This window comes from Cibotium barometz, chromosome 42, assembly GCF_041138505.1.
Source record: "Cibotium barometz isolate CiBa-2024 chromosome 42, ASM4113850v1, whole genome shotgun sequence".
NCBI classification, from domain to species: domain Eukaryota; kingdom Viridiplantae; phylum Streptophyta; class Polypodiopsida; order Cyatheales; family Cibotiaceae; genus Cibotium; species Cibotium barometz.
Genome location: NC_141087.1, coordinates 6,588,762 through 6,610,549, shown reverse-complemented (window position 1 = coordinate 6,610,549; position 21,788 = coordinate 6,588,762). Strand labels below are relative to the sequence as shown.

Here is a 21,788-nt window from a genome sequence, read left to right as displayed (position 1 = left end):
CGAAATGTTATTTTTCACGTTGCTAGCTCCTAACAATTGTATTGTTTTCATTGAAAATTGCTAGAATTTCAAGCTGCTACAAAAAAAACACACACAGACACATGCATGCAACATGGAAAAACAAGGTTCGAAATGTTATTTTTCATGTTGCTAGCTCCTAACAACTGTATTGTTTTCATTGAAAATTGCTAGAATTTCAAGCTGCTACATTCTTCTCATACGCTATGTTGTCATGCTGGAGCTTCCAAATGGATCTCGAGTTGTTTCTAGAGCTAGCTTCATTTTTTTTTTGAGAAGGGGAAACACACACACTCTTTCTAGAGCTACCTGCATTAGAGCTAACTGCATTGTTAACACTTACTCTATTATGTTTGCTTTGTTAACACTTAGTCACTCATGTTATGTTTAGTGGACAAAACCCTCTTAAACAATTTTGTAAATAAATGTATGACTGAGTAATAAAGAGGCTCACAGAAGTGTAGTGAAAGGTTGCTTTGCGAGCTCTCGTTCAGCGTTTCCTTCACGTCCGACAAGAAGAAGCAGCAGCAGCAGCAGCAGCAGCAGAAGTAGAGGTGTTCTCATCGTCCCAGTTTCCGCCATGGCTCCCGATCCCTACCAGAATGGCACAGTCGAGAAGGGACCCCAGCCCCCTTCCAGCAAGGAAAGCAAAAAGCTCAAGAAAGAAGAGAAGAAAGATGAGGATTTGGTGCGGTTTTTTATCCCACGAAACCCCTCCCCTAAAAAAAGAAACCTTCCCTTTGATTTTATTGTTTTTGAGAAGTTTTCCATACCCTAGAACCACTGCTTTCTCTCACAGTGAAGGCTTTTTGCAGTCTGAAGACGATCTTGCTTTGAAGCAACAATTGGAGCTTTACGTAGAGCGCGTGCAGGACTCGGATCCAGGCGTTCAGAAGCTGGCCCTTGAGAGCATGAGGTATGCCTGTTTCTTTTATGGTATTCGGCCTTCTTTTATGTGTCAGTTTAACATGACCAACATATTACATGCACGATTTTAAACATGGCCATCCTTTCAAATGTATGATTGTGAACATGGCTATCCTTTCTGCCCCATTTCCAATGTCTGAATATGTAAAATTACACACATGATAGTGCTTCCTTATCTTGAATTAGATAATGATTCCTTACGGGTATTACCCCGAATATGAAATCTTAGTGTTTGTGACATTTCAAATGCATGTTTGTGAACATGGCTCTCCTATCTGTGAATTATTGTTTCGATTATACACATGTGCCATTTCTGATAATGCCTTTGCTTATTGGTCTCACTCTGATCACAATGTGCTGTAGACTGTATTAGTTTTCTCACAGAAGGGTTTTGGCATCATAGGCATCAGTCTTTAAGGAAGGGCTTTAGCAACAAGTGGTGGTGGAGGTGGAATATCTCCATCATTACCCGTGTGGCTGCAGGAATATGCAAATTGTGACTGGTTTAGGTTAATGACATAGCTGTGGCTACCTACAACAAGTGGTGGTGGGGGTGGAATATGTCCATCATTACCCCTGTGTGGCTGCAGGACTATGCAAATTGCGATTAAAAACTGCCTAGTTTTAGGTTTATCACATAGCCATCACTACCTTCAGACTACAATCTGTGAATGCATGTTGTGCAAAATGCAGAGTGCTTTCTGATGCAAACCATAAGGCTTCTACTGACTCTACATGCATGAATGATTCTCTCCAAGTGAGTTAAGGGACTTGACTAACTAACTGACCCGTTAAGACTGAGGAATGACTTACGTAGCTCATGCCTGACTTATCCTAGACTGAGGATATACAATGGGGTCACGATATATGACAAATATCATCCTACTGGGTTCTAATAATGTACAAATGTTGCACTGCTGATGATGAGCCATCTTGTCACCATGCATTGAGTGCAGAGTGTATGTGACATGTTAGTATTCCACCTTACAGGATGAGCCAAGCTGAGGAAGATGTATCTCAAAGTGTGGTGGTGGTCGGCCATCTTCTACACGTGGATATATAAAGAGGATCTGCCCATTGCTAATAATCAAGTCAAGCACTGTTCGGCTCCATCTCTCTCTCTCTACGTGTGCGTGTGTGTTGCTTCCGCAAGGCCATTCTTGACATGGTATCAGAGTTCAGGCTCTAGGGTCCTTGGACAAGCGCATAGAGAGGTGGAGAAGACGAAGAGAAGAAGAGCAGGTGCTGTGTGAAGGAGGCTGAGAGCAAAGTCAGCGAGGCATTGGCAGCCATTGAATAGAGAGTTTCTTGCGGGCACGCGTTTCTTGCAGACGTTTGAATCAACTGCGTTTCTTGCGGGCAGCATTGGCAAGCAAGCGGCAGAGAAAAGGAAGCGGCTGGTGGCTTGGGTGGAGCAAGAAACTCAACAGCGAAGCAGCAGTGCTAGTAGCGTTGTAGGTCCCAAGCAAGACAGGCTGGCACCGGTTGAAAGAAGTCTGTGCACAATAAGCAAGGCCAGCCCCCCAGTTCAACGTGACACAGGGGTGCATTTGGTCTTCATCTTGCACAAGGCTGGCAGTAGCACGACTGTATAAAGCCAGTTCAAGGTAGCAAAGTACATAGCCCAAGGCTCGAGGAAACGCACAAAGCGAGCAGGCAGGCTAGACCTGCGTTTGCGGCAGCACGTGGAGAAAGTGAGGCACCACGTCGGCATTGAAGCAAAGAAAGCGTTTTTTTTTTAACGTGTAGTTCTATTTTTTCAAGGCCCCATGTTCCCACACACAAAGCTTCCGCAAGGGTTTTTGGTCCACAAAGTGCTCTTATTCAGGGCTTGTGAGACTGCCCTACATTATTGTTGCACCCATCATAAAACCACCGACTTCAACACTTGTTGCCTGGTAGATTTGCCCAAGTTGGGAAGTTTAATGGGACCGCCAAGTATGGATCAAGGGTTTGGGACTCAAGACATTGATATGGACAAGTGGATCTTGGTGCATTCACATGGCAATCGTCAAGATGCATTGGGCGACAATAGTTGGCATACCACTTTAGCATTGGCTATGAAGAGACAAGGATATCTGTACCAGTGGACATGTGTACAACAAAGTTTCCGTGTTGTGGAGTTGGTTCCGAGACTCAGATCCGAGGACCATGACCATCACTCTTTGGCAGTTTCAAGTTTACAGAGGATAGTTTTCCTGATAATCAATTGGTTGACATCGAGGTTGCGAATGATTTCCATGCTAAAATCTCGTGGCAAGCCATTTGGACCAAGGTTCCCATTATCCAGGAGTAGTGAGACTCTTTATCTCCTTCGGGCTATTGAAGCAGAGGGGGATTGGGAGGTGTCAGCTTCAACGTAACTATGGAGATACTCCCCTCACATGTTTCAGCCAGAGAGAGGCACGTGAGCGGGAAAGGGGGCTAATCAAAGCTCCCATCAGGTGTATTGGAACCGTGTGACGGAGTTCAAAGCACATGCATCTGGCGAGAAGAACGGCTTGACAACACTATGGACGTGCTTTTGTTTGCAGTTCATTGTGGTAACATTATGGACGGGATGAGTTCCTAGTTCATTGTCAGAGAATTTTGGGCGTCATGTGTCGATAGTTCAATGTTCAGGAGATCTTTTGGACGTGTGTGTTCTCAGTTCAACGAATGGAGGATCATGGATGTGGAGTTGTCTGCAATTCATTATTCTATGTGGCAGCTGAAGCTCAAGATGGCATTCCTTGAGGAGACAGGTTGTTTGGTGCATTTTTCGAGGTGTATTCGGTATCCGGCCGGTACTGAGGTGTCCATGGTTGCATCTACATCAACTTGGCTTGTTCATCTATGCCCACTATGAGCTACAGAGAGGGTGTTAAATTAATGTATCTCAAAGTGTGGTGGTGGTTGGCCATCTTCTACACGTGGATATATAAAGAGCATCTGCCCCCATTGTAAATTCAATCTTCATTGCTAATAATCAAGTCAAGCACTGTTCGGCTCCATCTCTCTCTCTCTACGTGTGCGTGTGTGTTGCTTCCGCAAGGCCATTCTTGACAGAGTTGGCCAAACAACTCGAAGATTATTTGAGGATGGGTCAGATCCGCCCAAGTAAATCACCTTGGGGTGCACCTGTGTTGCTTAGGAGAAAGAAGGACAACACTTGGAGAATGTGTATAGATTACAAGAGATTGAACAAGCTGACAATTAAGAACCGTTATCCTCTCCCTAGATCAGATGACTTGATTGACCGGTTAGCCGGAGCGAAATATTTCACGAAGATAGATTTACATACTGGTTATCACGAGATACGTATTCATGAAAGGCATGTGGAAACAACCGCCTTTCGGACTAGGTATGGCCATTACGAGTTTCTCGTATTACCTTTTGGGTTAACCAATGCTCCAGTCACTTTCCAGCAAATGATGAACGATCTTTTTCGTGAATATTTAAAAAAATTTGTGGTGTCATGTGCACAGTGTGTATCTACCGTGTGCTACACGCACACAAGACTAGCTTCGAGGTTTAGGGAAGCTTGGAGCTAGGCAGGCTGATTGGCGAGCTGAGTTAGGGATAGACTAACAGGCAGGCACCCAAGAATGGACGGGCAGGCGTCTAAGTGTGGACGCATGATGACCGGCCAAGAGCCTATAAAAGGGTGGCCAAGGTTAGTCATTAGTTCAGAGAGTCTCGCGTGTCTTTGTGAGAGCTCTATGGTCAAGAGCTTGGATCTAGTGCAGACATGCACCTGCTTTATGCAGTTGAGGCCGGCAGCAGTCTCGAGGCCCGCGAGGGTAGCTTCGTGGCAGTATGGGATGTCACGAGGTAGAGATTGGTCGGTACGTCCATCTAGTTAGCTTAGCTCGTGGCTCGGAGGGGACAGCCAAGACTTGTGGGCTTGCCCACGGCTGTCAAGGTTGGGAGGTGAGTCAAGTCCGCACCCCCTTCATGTTTGTTTGGTTTGTTTGCAGGTTTTGAGTCTTGTACCAGGAGCGTTCTATGAGGAGATCCTATGGGGATTTGACAGTGAACCCTCCAGGTGCCTACACCCTGGCTCTTGGGTTAACCCTAACCCTAATCTTGGATTAGCACACATCCCTAGCCCTAACCCTAGGCCTATCGGAATGTAACATGTGAAGTGCTTAATTTGTCGTCTACTTTTCCATCTCTGTCACACGACCTCCATCGGGAACTTCCATAGGAACTGAATTTGTACCTTTTAGTACATGCAGGTCGTGGTGAGAAAAAGGGCTGGTCAATTGTTCTGTTATTGAAAAGCATTTCTTTTGTTGTTGTGTTTGGCAAGTGGTACAATCATCGTGCAAGCGTACGACCAAAGCCTACAGTCTGCACAATGTACAACTAGGTGCCAGCAGGCTGTACACAGGCTGTTGGCCGTACAGCAGCTACAGGTCGTATGGTTTGGTACAGAAGGTGGTACGCCAAGATGGTCATACAACACAGTGCACGTGGCTGTATAGGTTTGGGCGCACGATATGAAGCTAATTTTGGCTCGAAAAAGCAATGCAAACCTGGGTAACCCGTGAGCAAATTACAGACAAGTTACTGTTTTGGTACCACTTTTGATTCCAATTTAGGGAGGTCAGGGGTGTGTGCATGCATGCATGCTCACACCCTGACCAAGTGGTACCACTTTTGACCAAGTGTGTGCATGTGTGCAGCCAGCCAAAAAGAAACCAGGCGACATGATTACCTTGCAAATCCCAGGACATGCAACTGCTTTTGCCTGATTGCTTGAGTTTCCAGCCATCGTTCACGTTCATCTCCACCTATCCTGCTCTCACCCGTCTTTCTAATCATTTTTCTTCTTGTTACCTAGCATACCTTGCATGGATTCAATACCTTCAGTTAAGTGACTGTTGGTTTGTGGCCCAATTTTCAAGTTGATTCTAGAGCTTGCAGCCATGAATCCTCAGAAGAACCAGTAGCTGCAAATGCATGAATTTGCTCAAAAACTGTCGCAGCTGATGACTTATCAGATGCAAGGGGCCAAGCAGCAATTTCAGTATTAAACTTCTTCTGTGAGAGAAACCACGTAATTTTCAATCTGTATGGCTGAGAGAACATTGCCTCTCATAGAGCCACTAGGCAGTCCATTAATCTAGTATTGTTATGATGTAGAACTCAGATTTACTAAACTAGTTACCAAGAATAAAAGTCCTTAAAACTACACATTGATGGAAAGTTCACATTACCATTTGACCTTGACAAGAGAAAAAATGTGACCTAAACCCACAAAGCTTCTACCAGAACATGTAGATTTAGTTTTCCTCCCATGGCATATTAGCAAAAACAGCAAATCTGTAGCAGGTGTTGGTAGGCATCAGTTTTCGTAGGGAATGTGTTATGCTAAGTAGACATTTAGAACATCACAGAAGCCTCAGGAAATTTACTAGGATTTATATGGTATTTTTCCAATATTTTATAGTACTTTATTAGCATTTAATGCCATTTATAAACATAAAGTTTATTAAATTTATGACCAGCCAACTTGACCAACTCCCAACTAGTATAAATAGGTAAGCATTGTGCTTAGTTCTCGATTCAGTCTTCAAAAAGCTAGGCGCCTTCATCCTCAGCATTAGGAGCATTCCCGCCTTCAGCCTAGATTGGTCCCAGTCCTTTTGGAGCTTGCATTTGTACTTTCAGCCTTCCCTGCAGCTTAACGCAGCCATCCTGCAGTCCCATTCAGCAGCCAGCAGTTCCACAGCCCCTACAGCCATCTGTACCCTAACGCAGCAGCTCTGTCCTTTCAGCCTACAGGCGCCTGCATACAGCACTCTTTCAGGCCCCAGTTAAGTAGGTAGCCTCTGCGTTTGAGCATAGATCACCACCAGCAGGTATTCAGGTCAGTTGAGTCCTGCGTTTGCAGTTCTACGGCAGTTTACCTTGCGTATTCAACCCTACAGCAGTGCCTCCGCCTTCTGTGCATCACCCATACATGCTACAGTCATTTGGTGAAGGTAACATATCATTCATAAGCATTTTCAGCATATTAACATAGCTTAGAGCAGTCCACCGCAGTCCTTTCTCAGCTTCAGGTGTGCAGCCCTTCCTCATGCCCTTGGGAAGAGTGCATCGGCTCAAGATCAGTTCATTGAGGTGTTTCTACAACCGTGTACAGTTCAGCCAAGCTTCCGATCCTCCGAGATCTTGCGTTTGGCTTATCTACAGTCCACAGTCATTCTCTCTAAAGTAATAAAGCAAATACTATCTCGGTAACAGGATAGGGGACCCTTCAGTGGGTAATTTGGGACCCAATCTGGTGTACAATTCTCATATCTCTCTCTTATATCTCTTTAAAGTTTGAAGTATTAAAGTGGATTGCTAAACTCATGAAACTCAGGATACAGAAGACGGTGTGAGCATTTGTGTGACAGGATCCTCCAATACACAGACTTCCGCTGCATATTACATAACAGGGTGAGTACCAGGGACCAGGTCAATACGATGATCTATTGCACTTTCAGGTGGTAAGCCTGATGGCAGTTCCTTAGGAAATACATCTTGAAACAAATCAAGTATCTTCTTTAATTCTTTGCTTTCAAATACACTTAATTCATTAACATCCATTGAAGGTATGAGAAATGAAGAAAGTGGAATCAAGACACAGTGAAAAGTAGTATACAAAGAAGAATCCATTATATTTTTAAAATCAACTGTATGTACAAGAGGTCCCTGAGAGGGATGTATACGATCACCTAAGATACTATACTGGGTGTTCCTTTGTTCAAAAGAAAAAGTATGACTAGACCAATCTATCTAGACTTGAAGAGTCTTGAACCACTCAATCCCTACTAACAAGTCTACATGCTCTAGATGCATAATATAGCATTCCAAAGTATCTTCGTAGTCCAATCCGGATCGGTAGTTTCTCCACCTTTCGATTCCATACTTGTCGACCCGCAGGTAGGCCTATCTCATAGGTATGATCGTTAGGCGTTGTGTCTAGACCTAATTTCTACACAAGTTTGTAATTAACAAAGTTGTGTGAGCTGCCAGGGTCTAGAAGAATGTGGATTATATGGCCATTCACTTCTCCATAAACTCGGAGAAGATCATGCAAGCCAAAAACTTTAGAGTTGAACAGACAATCAGAACATGAACTAGGGCAAGAAAGTACAGTAACTGACGTACGTGTCAAAGACAACTGGTTAGCTGCCTTTGGCTTGGGTCTTGTGTTGGTCTTTGCACCCTTTTGCTTCGGGCACTCGTTACGCATGTCCTTTTTCTTCGCAGGTGAAGCAACGTCCCTCATTCTTGAGCTTCAAAGCCTTAAGGAGACGTTTTTTCTTTACTGGGGTCGAAGTAGAATTCTTCGAAGGTTGGTCCGAAGACTTTTCTTCTGTCGTGCTAGCTATCAGTGCGGAGAACTTTCTTTTGTGCTTGTTCCCCTGCTCGGTCACGGGTTTTGATTTTAAAGAGACCATTGTATCATCATAGATACGAGCGGAATGAATGGCCTCGTCCAAAGTTTTGCATTTGTTGTTTTTAACCTGTAAACGGTATGAGTTGGGTAAACCGGCTACGAAGAACCCCAAAAGAGTAGTAGGATCCATCTTCGTAGCTTTCATCTGCAAGTCTCTAAATTTCTAGAGATAGACCTCATAAGTGAGGTTTCTGCGAGGTCATGGTCAAAGTAGCAAACCGGGCAACAATATCATAGTCATCCTCTTTCTTGAGGAATTCTTTCTTGAAGACTTCTTCGAACTGCGCCCAAGTCGCTGGTTTAGGGTTGAGTTCTTTCCACCAAAGCAAAGCTTTGCCTGAGAGGAAACTTGCTGCTAACTGGATCTTTTTGCCATCGTCATATGGATGAAACTGAAAATGGACTTGCCACTTATGTAGCCGAGTGTCCATTATCTCTTTGGTACGCTGCTTTTGCTCGCCTCCAAACTGTTCCAGAGTAATATTGGGGCCTAAAGTAGATGCCAAAGTATCCATACCCGAAAGAGTAGATAGGGTAGTGGTTAACAAAGAGATGGAGTTATGTAAAGCTTGTAGCTATGTCTAGATTTGTGCTTGACGTTCCAAGGAAGAAGCTTTGAGAGCAACTTTAAACTCTTGGAAATCCGATTTTGAAACAAAATCGTCAAAAAGATTGCCATCGGTGGCTTCCGTAGCCGGCAGGTCTTCACGTTCGGGAATGGACTCCAACTCGGATTCTTGGGTCGACATCTTGAAGAGGGAAAGATGAGAGAAAAGATTTATCTTTCACAAGGAGAGTGCTAGAGAGCTTGAGAGATGAGTGGCAAGAAGCCCACTTAAGGGGAATATATAAGCTTCCCCAAAAGCTTACTTAGCTTTTGCTTTTGCGTTTTTTTTGGAGGTAAAAAATAAATAAATAAATAAATAAATATTCTGTTTTCTTAAAAAAAAACACTTATAAAGCAAAGCATGTTAAAAAAAAAAAAACCCTCTCTAAGGTGTGGGTTTATTAAAACCCATAAGCACATGTTAAAAAACTGAAAGCAAAGGTGATTAAAAAAAAAAAACAAAAGCTAAAAAAAACCACTTGACTTTGCTTTCCGCTATTTTCTGCGCCACCTGTTCGCCTGCCTACGTGCGCCGCCTGCACACGTACCTGGCCGCCTGCGCCTGCACACGTGTACCCGCCTGCAATCCGCTGTCGCCTGCACGTGTAGTTGGCCACCTGCGCATAGACTTGGCTGCCTGCGCCTGCCTACACATACCAGCCCACGTGCGAATAGGTAAAGGTACCTACTTGGCCGTGCGTACCAGCGCGCCTGCATACTTTGACGCAGGTTCATGTGGCTGGCGTTCTCATTCAGGCGGGCTGCGAAACCTTCAGGCATCACACAGCTATGTATGCGCAGCCACTTGTGCGCCACACCCACACAGGCGATACAGCCATAAGAGCAAACAACCGGCACTACTCTCTCTCTCTCTCTCTCTCTCTCTCTCTCTCTTTCTCAAAAACAGCCGACTGGCTTTTCCGTTTTCTCTCTCTTAACTGTTCATACAGTTACAAAACACATCCAGCCCTTCTTCTTTGCAAAGCAAACAACCCATACAAGACCACAACCCCATCATGGGTTCTTACGATGCAAAAGCAACATACTGAATTTGGAAAAAAAACAGCAGTATACACAGAAAAACAGCAATCTTCACGAACTCATACCTTTTCTTCGACCTCTTTTCTCTACCTACCGACTTGCTCGTTCTCGAGGTTTGCTCTGATACCACTGTCAAATCCCCATAGGATCTCCTCGTAGAACGCTCCTGGTACAAGACTCGAAACCTGCAAACAAACCAAATAAACATGAAGGGGGTGTAGGCCTGACTCACCTCCCAACCTTGACACCCGTGGGCAAGCCCACAAGTCTTGGTTGTCCCCACCGAGCCACGAGCTGAGCTAACTAGTTGGACGTACCGACCAATCTCTTGGCCACCCTTTTATAGGCTCTTGGCCGGTCATCGGGCATCCACACTTGGGCGCCCGCCGGTCCATACTTGGGTGCCCGCCTGTTAGTCTATCCCTAACTCAGCTAGTCAATCAGCCTGCCTAGCTCCAAGCTTCCCCAAACCTCGAAGCTAGTCTTGTGCGCGTGGAGCATACGGTAGATACACACTGTACACATGACATTCACACATGGGCTAAGGACGCTAGCAAGATGAGGTCTAGATTGGAATTAATGGCCTAGGGTGAATAATGGCTAAAAGCTATTAAATAAAGAAGGGCCGCTACCAAGGGCGTGTAAGACCTCATGGCCATGGAGTTGCATGGTGCGTGGTTCGGCCTAGTGGTATGGGATGCTAGGTTGGGACCATCGGGTACAAAGTAGGCTCGTGGCAATGAGACCTCAAGCTCGGGGGTGGTTAGAAGTAGTGAACCTACGGTTGGGTAGTGAGACATTAGCCACAATCTATCGCGGTCATGATGTCGAGTCTATGAACCGTAGTGAACCTATGGTTGGGTAGTGAGACATTAGCCACAATCTATCGCGGTCACGATGTCGAGTCTATGAAATCTCGTTAGGGTTTTGGTTCTAGGTCAGATAATCCTTGGGCATTGTTTGTGGAGACCTTACATGTCATGTGCACCTTGCAGTGGGGTACACAGTGACAAACTGGCATGATTATTAGTGCAACATTTGTACAGAAGTAATAACCTTTTTCTAGGAATATTTGTCGTATGCTGTGACCCCATTGTGAGCTCTCAGTCCAGGGATAGTCAGGCACGAGCTACGTAGGTTAGTCTCCGAACCATAGAGCTCCTCTTAACCCACTTGGAGAACTCATCGGATTAGTGCATGTGGGAGTTAGCCTTAGCAGTAGGTTTTGCATCAGAAGCATCTAGGCAAGTCAAGGATAGGAATGCACAAGATGTTTCAGCACTGCGTTGGACCATGGGCAGTCCAAACAACAGCCTAATCTGGCTGTAAGGTTCAGCCAGCATCCCTAGGGGCCATAAGGGGCTGGCCGACAGCATGGAGGAGTGGAAGTGCTCCAGTTGGCCAGCCTAGGGGGCTGACAACAGCCTGTGGGTAGGCAAACAATAGGCTGAGCAGCATCTAAAAGAAGTGCAGCAATTAATGTTGGCTTAATCAACATTTTTGGGATATTTCACCTATTTTTGTCCTAATAGTGCTGGCCGACAGGGCTTCTACTGGCCGACCAGCTACACTAGGGAATATATAAACAAGCGCTGAATTTCATCCTAATTCATCCTACAATTCAGCCATAGAAACATGGGACGGGGAACGGGAACGGGAACTGGGACGGGGACGGGACAAAAGGCCGTCCCGGGGACGGTGAAAAAAACGGCAATCTGAAAACGATTGTTTTTTTGCAATTTTTTTTAACACACTTGATTTACACTTAGAAACCAAGACATTAAGCACAAAATTACACCAAAAAGAGGAGAAATGCATAGTCCTATTAGCAAAAAACTATAATGGGGCGCCGATGGTGTGATAAACAAAAGTGAGTGTACAATCTAAACAAAAATGCCAAATGGCATAATGAAAGGCCCAAGGAGGGTGTACACTCAAGGCAAAACGACTAAGTGCCAAGATACAAGATTGCTAGCAAAAAAGTGGGGCAAGAGTCGAGACTCGAGACTCTAGACTCAAGAGACTAGGCAAGAGGCTGAAAAGGGTGAAGATCAATCGTGACCTCCTCAGCGAAGTCCTCCATAGGCTGGTCCTCAAGTGGAGGGGGAGGGGGAGGTGGGGGGGATAATGCCTCGGGCACAACCTCAAGCTCCTCTAAAATCTCGGCCCTCTGCTGATCAGAGAGATGTGGGTCCTGCTGTGCTTGCTCCCATTCGGTGAAAGGATTTGCCTTCTTTGTCAAGCCCTTGCAAAGCATTCACAAGTTGGCATTGACAAATACCAAATCATTTGCACGCTGTACACCAAGGCGGTTCCTCTTCTTAGAGGCAATGTGGCTATAAACTGACCAGAGTTGCTCTAGGCAACTGCTACTGCAAGCCTACGAGAGTACGCGCACAGCAAATTCTTGCAACTTTGGAGTTTCCGCACCATAATCCTCCCACCAAAGTGCAGACCCTATCTTGAAGCGGTCCGCCTGTGCATCTGCCAAACCAAAAGCCCCCCGCTTCTCTCTATAAATCTGCAATTGGTCCTTGATTGTGCGGCGATCCTCCTCACTAGTGTAAAGGCGATCCAAGGTTTGTCGAAGGCCTTTGCTCACCTCTTTGTCCTTGTGTTGCCCTTTGCCTTGAAACTCAGGATCAACAATGTAGGCAGCAGCATGGAGGGGAGAGTGGTAGGCTTGCCACCTTTTCAAACATAGGGATTTGACCTGTTTATGCTTGACTTTGAACATTGCTTTTAGCTTCTCTATCATGCGATCCATTGCCTCGTACACTTTGCCAATGCATGGTTGAGTGGAATCCACTACCCTAAGGAGATCAATAATCGGTTGCACCATCTCCACAAGCGCCTTGGCCTCCTCCCACCATGCCGCATCGTCCGCCCTTTCCGTGCAAAATTTGCCGACCGTCGTGGAAGCCTCTGAAGTGCGTGCAAACTCATCATTGAGGAAGAGTCCCCTCAATGCCCCGCTACATGTACACAAGCGGCCTAGCATGAGAAAGTTGAATGCAAACCTCGTCTTGGAATACTTAATAAGAGAGAGGCTTGACTTCTTGGAAAACTCGTGCTGCACCCTTTGATGGTTGAGGACAAAGGTCACTATTTTGTTGGCACCCTCAATGATAGGTGCAACCCGATCCAAGGCCCCTATGTCTTTGATAAGGTTGTTGAGGCAATGGGCCATGCAAAAGCACACGGTGATGCGAGGATAAGTTGCTTGGAGAATTGTCCTCGCCGCCCTATTTGCCGGTTCTCCATCCGCACATATGGCAATGACATTCTCTGCCCCCACCATCTCTAGTGTTGTTGCCCACTCCGCAGCAAGTATCTCGGCACTCTTTCCCGTCCCGGAAGCATCATGGGAGTCGACAAAGTATGTCTCCCCTCGTGAGTAGGCAACAACTCCATGGATGGAGCGCTTTCTAGTGTCACTCCACCCATCAACGACGAGGGTAACACCATTTTCAGCCCATTGCTCTTTCGTGTGGTTGGCCGCCACCTCCACGCTTGCCTTCTCCTTCTCAAGGAGAGAGGTGCGGATGGTCTCCGAAGAGGGGGGAACATAAGAGGGTCCATACTCCGCTATCAATTTGCACATGGCTCGAAAGTATGGAGATCTATCCAAAACACCATATGCAAAACACAAACAAAATTCAGATTTTTACCATCATTTAGTCTTTTAGTCTTTAGAGCATGATATTTGAATAGTACATGAGCAACCCTACGGCCTAAAGTATAAACGCATAATACATAATAGTATAAATATTAAATAATAATACATATGCATAGTGCCAAAGACTTACCGTGCCGCCCGAAATGCTATGTGGTCATGAAAGAAGAATCGTGCCACCGCCATGTCCACCTCCTCTTTCAATTGAGGGTTCCAATTCTCATCAAGAGTACTTTGGCGTCCCCGAGAAGCGGATGCCTCTCTTGATGAACGAGGTACATGCGGCGTTGATGTCCTCACAAAGGATGTGGGGCCGACGGCCACTTGAGGATTGCGTTTTGCCAACTCGGCCGCCTCATAAACCACAAGCTTTTCAAGGAGCTCCTTCTTCTTCTCGGCCGAAACCTCCTTGCAAAATTGCACTTCGTTGCCGGGCTCATGCAAGAAGTGAGCACGCACTTTGTGGGCACCGCCGGTTCGCTTGTAGCCGCAAAGCTTACATACCCATGGTCTTGAACCACCCCCTTGACCGTATTGCGAGCACTCTACCTCATCCCACCAACTCCATCGATGTACGGCGGGCCTCCTTCGTCGTGATGGAGCGGGTGTTGAAGTGGTGGAGGCGGCGGCGGACTTGGGTTGAGGAGAGGAAGGGGTTTGAGAAGAGGATGCCATAGTGATAAGAGTAGAGCTTGAGATGGATGGTAGAGCTTGAGAAAGAGTCAAGACGGAGAATCGGGATGGAGATGTTGGAGAAGGAGAGCTTGGAGAGGGTGAGCTTGGAGAGGGAGAGCTTGGATGTTGGAGAAGGAGAGCTTGAAGAGGGTGAGCTTGGAGAGGGAGAGCTTGGAGAGGAGAGGGCTTGAGGAGAGCATGGAGGTAGAGGTCTCTTATATAGAAGAAGAGGGGAGCCATGTGGGAGAGAGAGACTCGAGAGAAGCTTTGGAGGAGTGGCGCAAGGGCCAAACGGTCAAGACAGATAGCCGTTGGCGCCCCGCCAACGGTCAAAAATACCGCCAACGGTCTGTTTGACCGTCCCCGTACGGACAGGGAACGGCGTTCCCGGGACATTTCCGGAACGCGTTCCCGACGTCCCCACTTCGCCGTCAGGTTTCTGTTCCCACTTCGCCGTCAGGTTTCCGCCAAACGGTCAAGACAGATAGCCGTTGGCGCCCCGCCAACGGTCAAAAATACCGCCAACGGTCTGTTTGACCGTCCCCGTACGGACAGGGAACGGCGTTCCCGGGACATTTCCGGAACGCGTTCCCGACGTCCCCACTTCGCCGTCAGGTTTGCGTCCCCGTTTTGCCGTCCCGCGGATGTCCCGCTCCCGTCCCATGCGCTCCCCGTCCCTAGGGTCCATCCCCCCCGTCCCATGTCACTATGAATTCAGCAAACAGCAAGCAGTTCTTGGTTCATGAATCAACATACAGCATCCTCTTCTCTCCAGGCTAATTATTGAAGCTCCTCTTCCATTCTCACCGAGCATATGTGCAGTCCTACAGCTATCTGGACTTGCATAAGTGGCCCGAAGAGTCTTTTGCAGTGCCTTGGATTGGTGGATACTCAGCCGACATACGGTCTTCCTCATCCTTGCGTTGGCCAGTCATATCGCTTGTTCTCAAGCATTGTACAGAGTTCTCCAAAGAATTAATATAAGCAAATACTCTTGCTTGCAGGGGGGGCTCTTTAGTGGGTAATTGGGACCCAATATTGTGTCATCTACTTCTCTTCATGCAAAGGCGGAAGCGAATACAAAACAAGAGAGAGAAGGAGCAAATGAGATAGAGAGCTTGTGGACAAGATCACCTTTTATAATAGCATAAGCTTTACAATGGCAATAGCCAGCAAGAAGAGTGTTGCACTTGTGCTTGGATTGGTTACATGAAGTGAACATCTGAGGCCCCTTTTATAATGATGCAAGGTGTCATGGCCCTGTGCAAATGGAACAGCACAAGTGTGGGCATGGTGGTTGCTGAGTCAGAATATGGAATGATTCACATGGGGGGTGCCCGGACAGAGTTAATGATGTGTGGACATCCCTAGGTGTGAAGGGGCAATTAGAACATTATAATTTTAATGTTTTATTTAAGTTGCCCCTAGGCCTTAGTGGCCCCTAGGGAACTTTAATAATAATTAAAGTGGGGGGGCCCTAGGATTATTATGGGGAGGGGGCCACTCCACTTTTGGAGTGTGTGCTTCTCTCTCCTCTCTCTCTCTCTTCTTTTTGGGAAAAAGAATCGTGGAGCATATGTGCCCTTGTGGGGAAGCGTGGAAAAGCAAGAGGAGAAGAGCAAGTCGGCTGCAGGTTTTCTGGTTGCTGTTTTTCTCTGTGCAAATGAGCCGTACAGCCCTGTACGGGTAGGCTGCTGCGAGTACGCTCTTTTGGAACTACATGCGCACAGTTGGCTGCGAGTATATCTGCTGTACCAGGCGGCAGCAGGCGACTGTCACAGGTGGCTGCTGGTTCAGGTACAGGCCGTACAGCACTGTACGACTGCCGTACAGTGTACGGACAGTTTTGGAGCAGGCAGCGCTGGACTGTGTTCAGACGGGTACAGCTGAGAGCAGGCGCCTCATCTGTTGCAGGCGGCGCAGGCAACTAGCATCCAGACAGCAGGCAGGCTACTACTGGTTATTGCAGGTACAGCTCGTACAGTCTTGTACGGATAGGTACAATCAAGTACAGACTGGTACAGTGCTGTTTTTCAGATCTGTACAGTCAAGTACAGCACAGAGGTGGATACAAGGAGGAGGGTACAGACAAGTACATACACAAGTGTGAAGCAAGGTTGTGGAAACAAGTGCTTGCAAGTACAGATTGGTACCGTTACTTCCTCCAGTGCAGATTCACGGGCTGAATTTGGTAAGCTCCGCATCTGTTCATCTATCTCTCTTTCTACTGCTTTATGTCTGTTGCAGATTTGAGCTATCTGGCCCCTTGTGAGAGGAGGGGTATGGCAGATTGACAAGGGTGGAGACAGAGGTTGAACAGGACATGTATGTATGAGCTGAGATGTTGAATCATGTGCTTGAGTTATGCCAGATGTATGCTCATGGCTGCCCTGCTTAGTGGTCTTGGCTGATCAGAGGGAGACACAGTGTGTTGCTTTGAGACACAGATCTGTGTGCGTGGATCCTTTGTGCTAAGAGGTATTGTGGGCCGTCAGATTGGACATACAGGTGTAATCTCTTGGCTGATTTTTGTTGTACTCAGCCTTTCATACTTTTGGAATTGAATAAAGAAATACTGCAAGGGGCGCCAAGCTTTGGGGCCAACAGGTGTCGCTTTGTTTTCAGATTTGGGCACTCTAGCCCCAATCTTTTCTGTTTTCATATCTAGACTACAAGTGGACGGGTGACTGCTAGTCTACCGCACTCTGGTTTCTATCAGAGGCCGATTTCAAGGTTCCGTTGCCGGGACCAATCATCAACTTTCTGAAGGGGGTGAGCTCGTGGTTGCTTCGAAGAAAGCCATCGCGGAAAATTCAGCAAACATGTCTGATACAGAGGATGAGTACTTCTATCATGAAGAGGAAGAGCAAGAGACTTCTCCTGAGAAAGATGTATCTGAGGATATTTTTGCAGGAGAACAGGCTGCAGATGTTGAGCCTTATGAGGATGTAACACAGCCAGAAGATGTGCTTGGTAAAGAGGATGATGATGCTCGGTTCAAAGATCGTTTGGCTAGTGTTATGGATGTATTTATGCAGCTCACTCAAAGTGAGAGATTTGCTGAATTTATGAGATCCCGCATAGAGCCCGAGAAAAAGAAGAAGAAGGTTCGTTCTAAGAATCTTCCACAGGGTCATAGTGGTGCCATCCCAGAGGAACCATCTTTTGGCGAGTTTCCGAACATGCAGCATGCTTATGGTGCAAACCCTCAAAGTTCCTTCTATGGACAGCCACCTATTCCTCAGCAGAATATGCATCCAGGTTATTTTGGTGGTGGCTCGGTGTTCCAATCTGTGACTGGGGGTTATCCTCAGGGAGGCATGGGTATGCATGGGCCTTTTGGCACTAATTTTCAGCCTGGTATGCAGGGGAATATGTATGGTGGTATGCAGTCCGGTATGCAAGGAAATATGTTTGGAGGCATGCAACCTGGAATGCAAGGCAATATGTTTGGTGGTATGCAGCCAGGTATGCATAATGGAATGTTTGGAAACATGGCTGGGATGTATGGTATGCCTGGTGTGGGAATGGGAAATGTTGACCCAATGATGGGCATGAATGTTGGGGGCAGCAATCTTGCGAAACCACTTCCTTATGATAATCTAACGCCTATGGGAAAGGCGAAGGATTACAAGGAAGGGGGAGCTGCAGTGAAGTTTGATACATTCAGTGGGGCCAAAGATAAATTGAAAGCACTTACCTTTTTATAGCAGTTTGATGCTGCTTTTTCTGGTGGGAATTACACAGAGTCCTCTAAGGTGAGAAAAGCTGCCACTTTTCTCAAGGGCAATGCTTTGCAGTGGTGGTCTACTCTTCTTTTGCAGGGCATAGCACCCACTACATGGGTCCAATTTAAACAAGTTTTCTCTTCCGTATGGCTCACATCTACATTTGAGGTGGATGTTATGACTACAGGGCACAAATTGGATGCTTCAAAGTGTGAGAATTTGGAGGATTATAACACGAAGTTTTGGGAAGCTTTACTCCCAGTGACTCCTTATCGTGCAGTGCCATTGTCTGAGCAGGTAGAGAAGTATTGTTGTGGGCTGCCCAAAGAGGTGCGAGATTATTGTATCAAGACGAGAGTAATGAACATGTCACAGATGATTGAAAATGCTATGACAGCTAATGCGTTACTCACTGGTGGATCATCTGGGTTTAAAGGCAGTAAGAACATGAGCAAAAAAGCTGAAAAATTTGGGCATGCTTCTCGAGATGCTAAAGGGTCTTCAGAGACGAAGTATAAGAAGTTGCCAATGCCCAAGAGGACTTCTGAGGAAAGATAGGCTTTGAGAGATGCTCGGAAATGTTTTTACTGTACAGAAGAGGGACATATGTCATTCAATTGTCCCAAGAGGAAGTCCCAAAAGGACTCTGACAATAAAGGAGAGCCCAAGCCAAAGAAACCAAAACCTTCTGCAGGCTTAGTTCCTGATCTTGTGGGGGAACAGCCAGGTGGTGAAGCTACAGAGTTGTGCAGGGCATGGAGCAAAGTGAGAGATCAGAATGCCTTGATCTTCTTTGACACAGGTGCTAGAGCCAACTTCATTTCACCAGATTGGGCTGGCCGATTGGGGATTCGCGCAGAGGAGATGGGGCCGTTACATGAGGCTAATATGGCTTGTCCAGGGTATGCAGAATCCGTTACTCCTATCATTGGGAAGCTTCGGCTTCATTTGCAGGGTTATGTGGACAGCTAAGAGTTCTTCATCATGCCACTTGATGGCTGTGATGTTTTGTTGGGGATGCCATGGTGCCACAGGGTACATGCGGTGGTCGATACTTACAATAGGAAAATCACTCTGACTCATAGAGGGAAAGAACATGTATTGGATGTAAAACTCAAAGGGGAATCTGTTCCTATTGTATCCGCTTCGGCGATTTCATCAGTAATGAGAAAGCATCTTTCCGCGTACTTGATTTATGTAAAGGATGCACAGGATGATGAGTCTAAGTCTAATTTGTCTATGTTAGATAAGGACAAGATTGATTTCTTATGTGGGTTTCAAGATTGTTTTTCCGAGTCATTGCCAGGAGAACTTCCTCCTGAGAGGCCAGAAGATCATGCCATTGATCCGATTCCTGGTAGTACTCCACCGAATAGACCGCCGTACCGTGTTAGTGTAGCCCAACAGGAAGAGATTATGAGTCAGGTGCAGGAGCTTCTGAATAAAGGGTTGATACAGCCTAGCTCATCACCCTTTTGCTCACCTATGCTCTTAGTGCAGAAAAAGGATGGTTCTTGGCGCGTGTGTATTGATTACAAGGCGCTGAACAAGAATACCATCAAGAATCGATTCCCCGTACCGAGGATCGATGACATTTTGAGCCCTTACAGGGCTCCACAGTTTTTAGTCGTATTGACTTGAAAAGCGGGTATTATCAGATACGCATTAGACCCGAGGATGTGCATAAGACAGCATTCCGAACCACGTTTGGGTTGTATGAGTTCTTGGTTATGCCCTTTGGTTTGACAAATGCGCCTGCCACATTTAACAGAATGATGGACAAGATTTTCAGGCCTCATAGAGAGTTTGTGGGCACATTCTTTGATGATATGATTGTGCATTCACGAACTGAGGAAGAGCATAGAAGGCATTTGGCCATTGTGTTTGCAGAACTCAGAAACCATAGGTTGGTTGTTAATGGCAAGAAGAGTGAGTTCTTTTGCAGGAGATACATTTCTTGGGGCATATTGTGTCTGCGCATGGAGTCCGTATGGATCCAGCAAAGGTGGAAGCAATTCTTAATTGGCCAGATTTGAGGACCGTGCAGGATGTACGCAGCTTTCTAGGATTGTGTTCCTATTACAGGCGATACATACGGTACTTTGCTGAAATTGCTTCACCTCTTCATGCCTTGACAAAGAAGGCAACTCCGTTTAGATGGGCTGATCGGGAAATTACAGCATTTAAAAAGCTCAATGAAAAGCTTACTTCGGATCCAGTATTGGTGCTACCGGACCTCCGAAAGGCTTTTGTTGTCCAGTGTGATGCATGTGGAAGTAGCATTGGTGCAGTTCTTATGCAAGAGGGACATGTGATAGCCTATGAGAGTAGAATATTGCAAGATGCTGAGAAGCATTTACAGGTTTATGAGAAAGAGATGTTGGCTGTAATTCACGCTCTTTCTACATGGAAACACTACTTGCTTGGGGCTGATTTTACTGTACAGACAGATCATCAAACCTTGCGTTATTTCCTCACGCAAACTAAGCTTTCAGAGATATGCGTTGGGCAAACTTTTTGTCAATGTTTCACTTCCAGATTGTGCATGTGGAAGGCAAAAAGAATGTAGTGGCAGATGCTTTGTCACGCAAGCCACAGGTCTCTGCAGTTTCACTTGCTTATCATCATGAGCTTGATGAAATGAAAGAGCAGTATGCCCATGATGAGGACTTTGAAAGGTTGTATGATCAGATGTCTGAGGGTCAGCGGCATGAGCACTATACTCTCAGAGATGGGTTTTTATTGATGCATGGCAGAGTGTGTGTTACCAGGCCATTGCGACTCAAGGTTATGATTGAAAGTCATGCTCCACCGTATGTCGGTCATAGAGGTATGGACGCCACGGTCAAAGCAGTGGAGACTTTCTTTTATTGGCCAACCTTGAGAAGAGATGTTGATGCCTTGGTGAGGCAATGCATCGTATGTCAGAAGGTAAAGTTTGACCGTCAGAAGACACCAGGGTTATTACAGCCTTTACCTATTCCAGATAGACCTTGGGAGAGCATTGCCATGGATTTTATATTTGACCTTCCACGGACACAAACGGGAAATGATGGCATCTGGACTATCATATGCAGGTTCAGTAAGCAGGCTCATTTCATTCCCGTGCGTAAGACGATCAAAGTGGATCATATGGTGAAGTTGTTCATGGCGAACATCTTCAAGTATCATGGCTTGCCTACGTCTATCATTGGTGACCGTGATCCACGGATGACGAGTTTGTTCTGGAGAGGGTTGTTTGACAACATGGGTACAACTCTCAAGTTTTCATTGTCATTTCATCCACAGATAGATGGTTAGTCAGAAGAGGCTAACTCTACAGTGTAAGAGGCTAACTCTACAGTGTTGGATCTTCTCAAGTGTTATGTGTCAGAGCACAAGCAACAATGGGAAAAGTATCTTCCTTTGGTGGAGTTTGCATATAACAACACTGTACATACCTCGACAGGCAAGGCGCCTTTTGAGATTGTTGTAGGAGGGAAGAAGGTACCACCCATTTTGCATACAAAGGATAAGATCTTTGAGGCTGATCAGTATGTGGAAAGTTTGGATGAAGCTTATCGGAGGGTGAAGTTGGCACTCCAGAAAACTCAGCAGAAGCAAAAGAAAGCCGCAGACCGTCACAGACGTGATTTACAGTTTGCATTGGGTGATTGGGTTCTTTTGCGCTTTGAAAAG

At 46.2% G+C, this 21,788-nt stretch overlaps 1 protein-coding gene across 1 annotated transcript in view; it reads left to right on the top strand.

The window, feature by feature from the left end:
- Positions 1-378: 378 nt before the first annotated feature.
- LOC147614118 (26S proteasome non-ATPase regulatory subunit 2 homolog A-like) overlaps positions 379-21,788 on the top strand; it is a 97,439-nt gene continuing 76,029 nt past the window's right edge. Inside the window, exons 1-2 of the mRNA XM_086780650.1 lie at positions 379-706; positions 834-934. Of these exons, the coding sequence (XP_086636776.1) occupies positions 599-706; positions 834-934 (209 nt within the window). The 5' untranslated portion in view covers positions 379-598. The remainder of the gene's footprint in view (positions 707-833; positions 935-21,788) is intronic.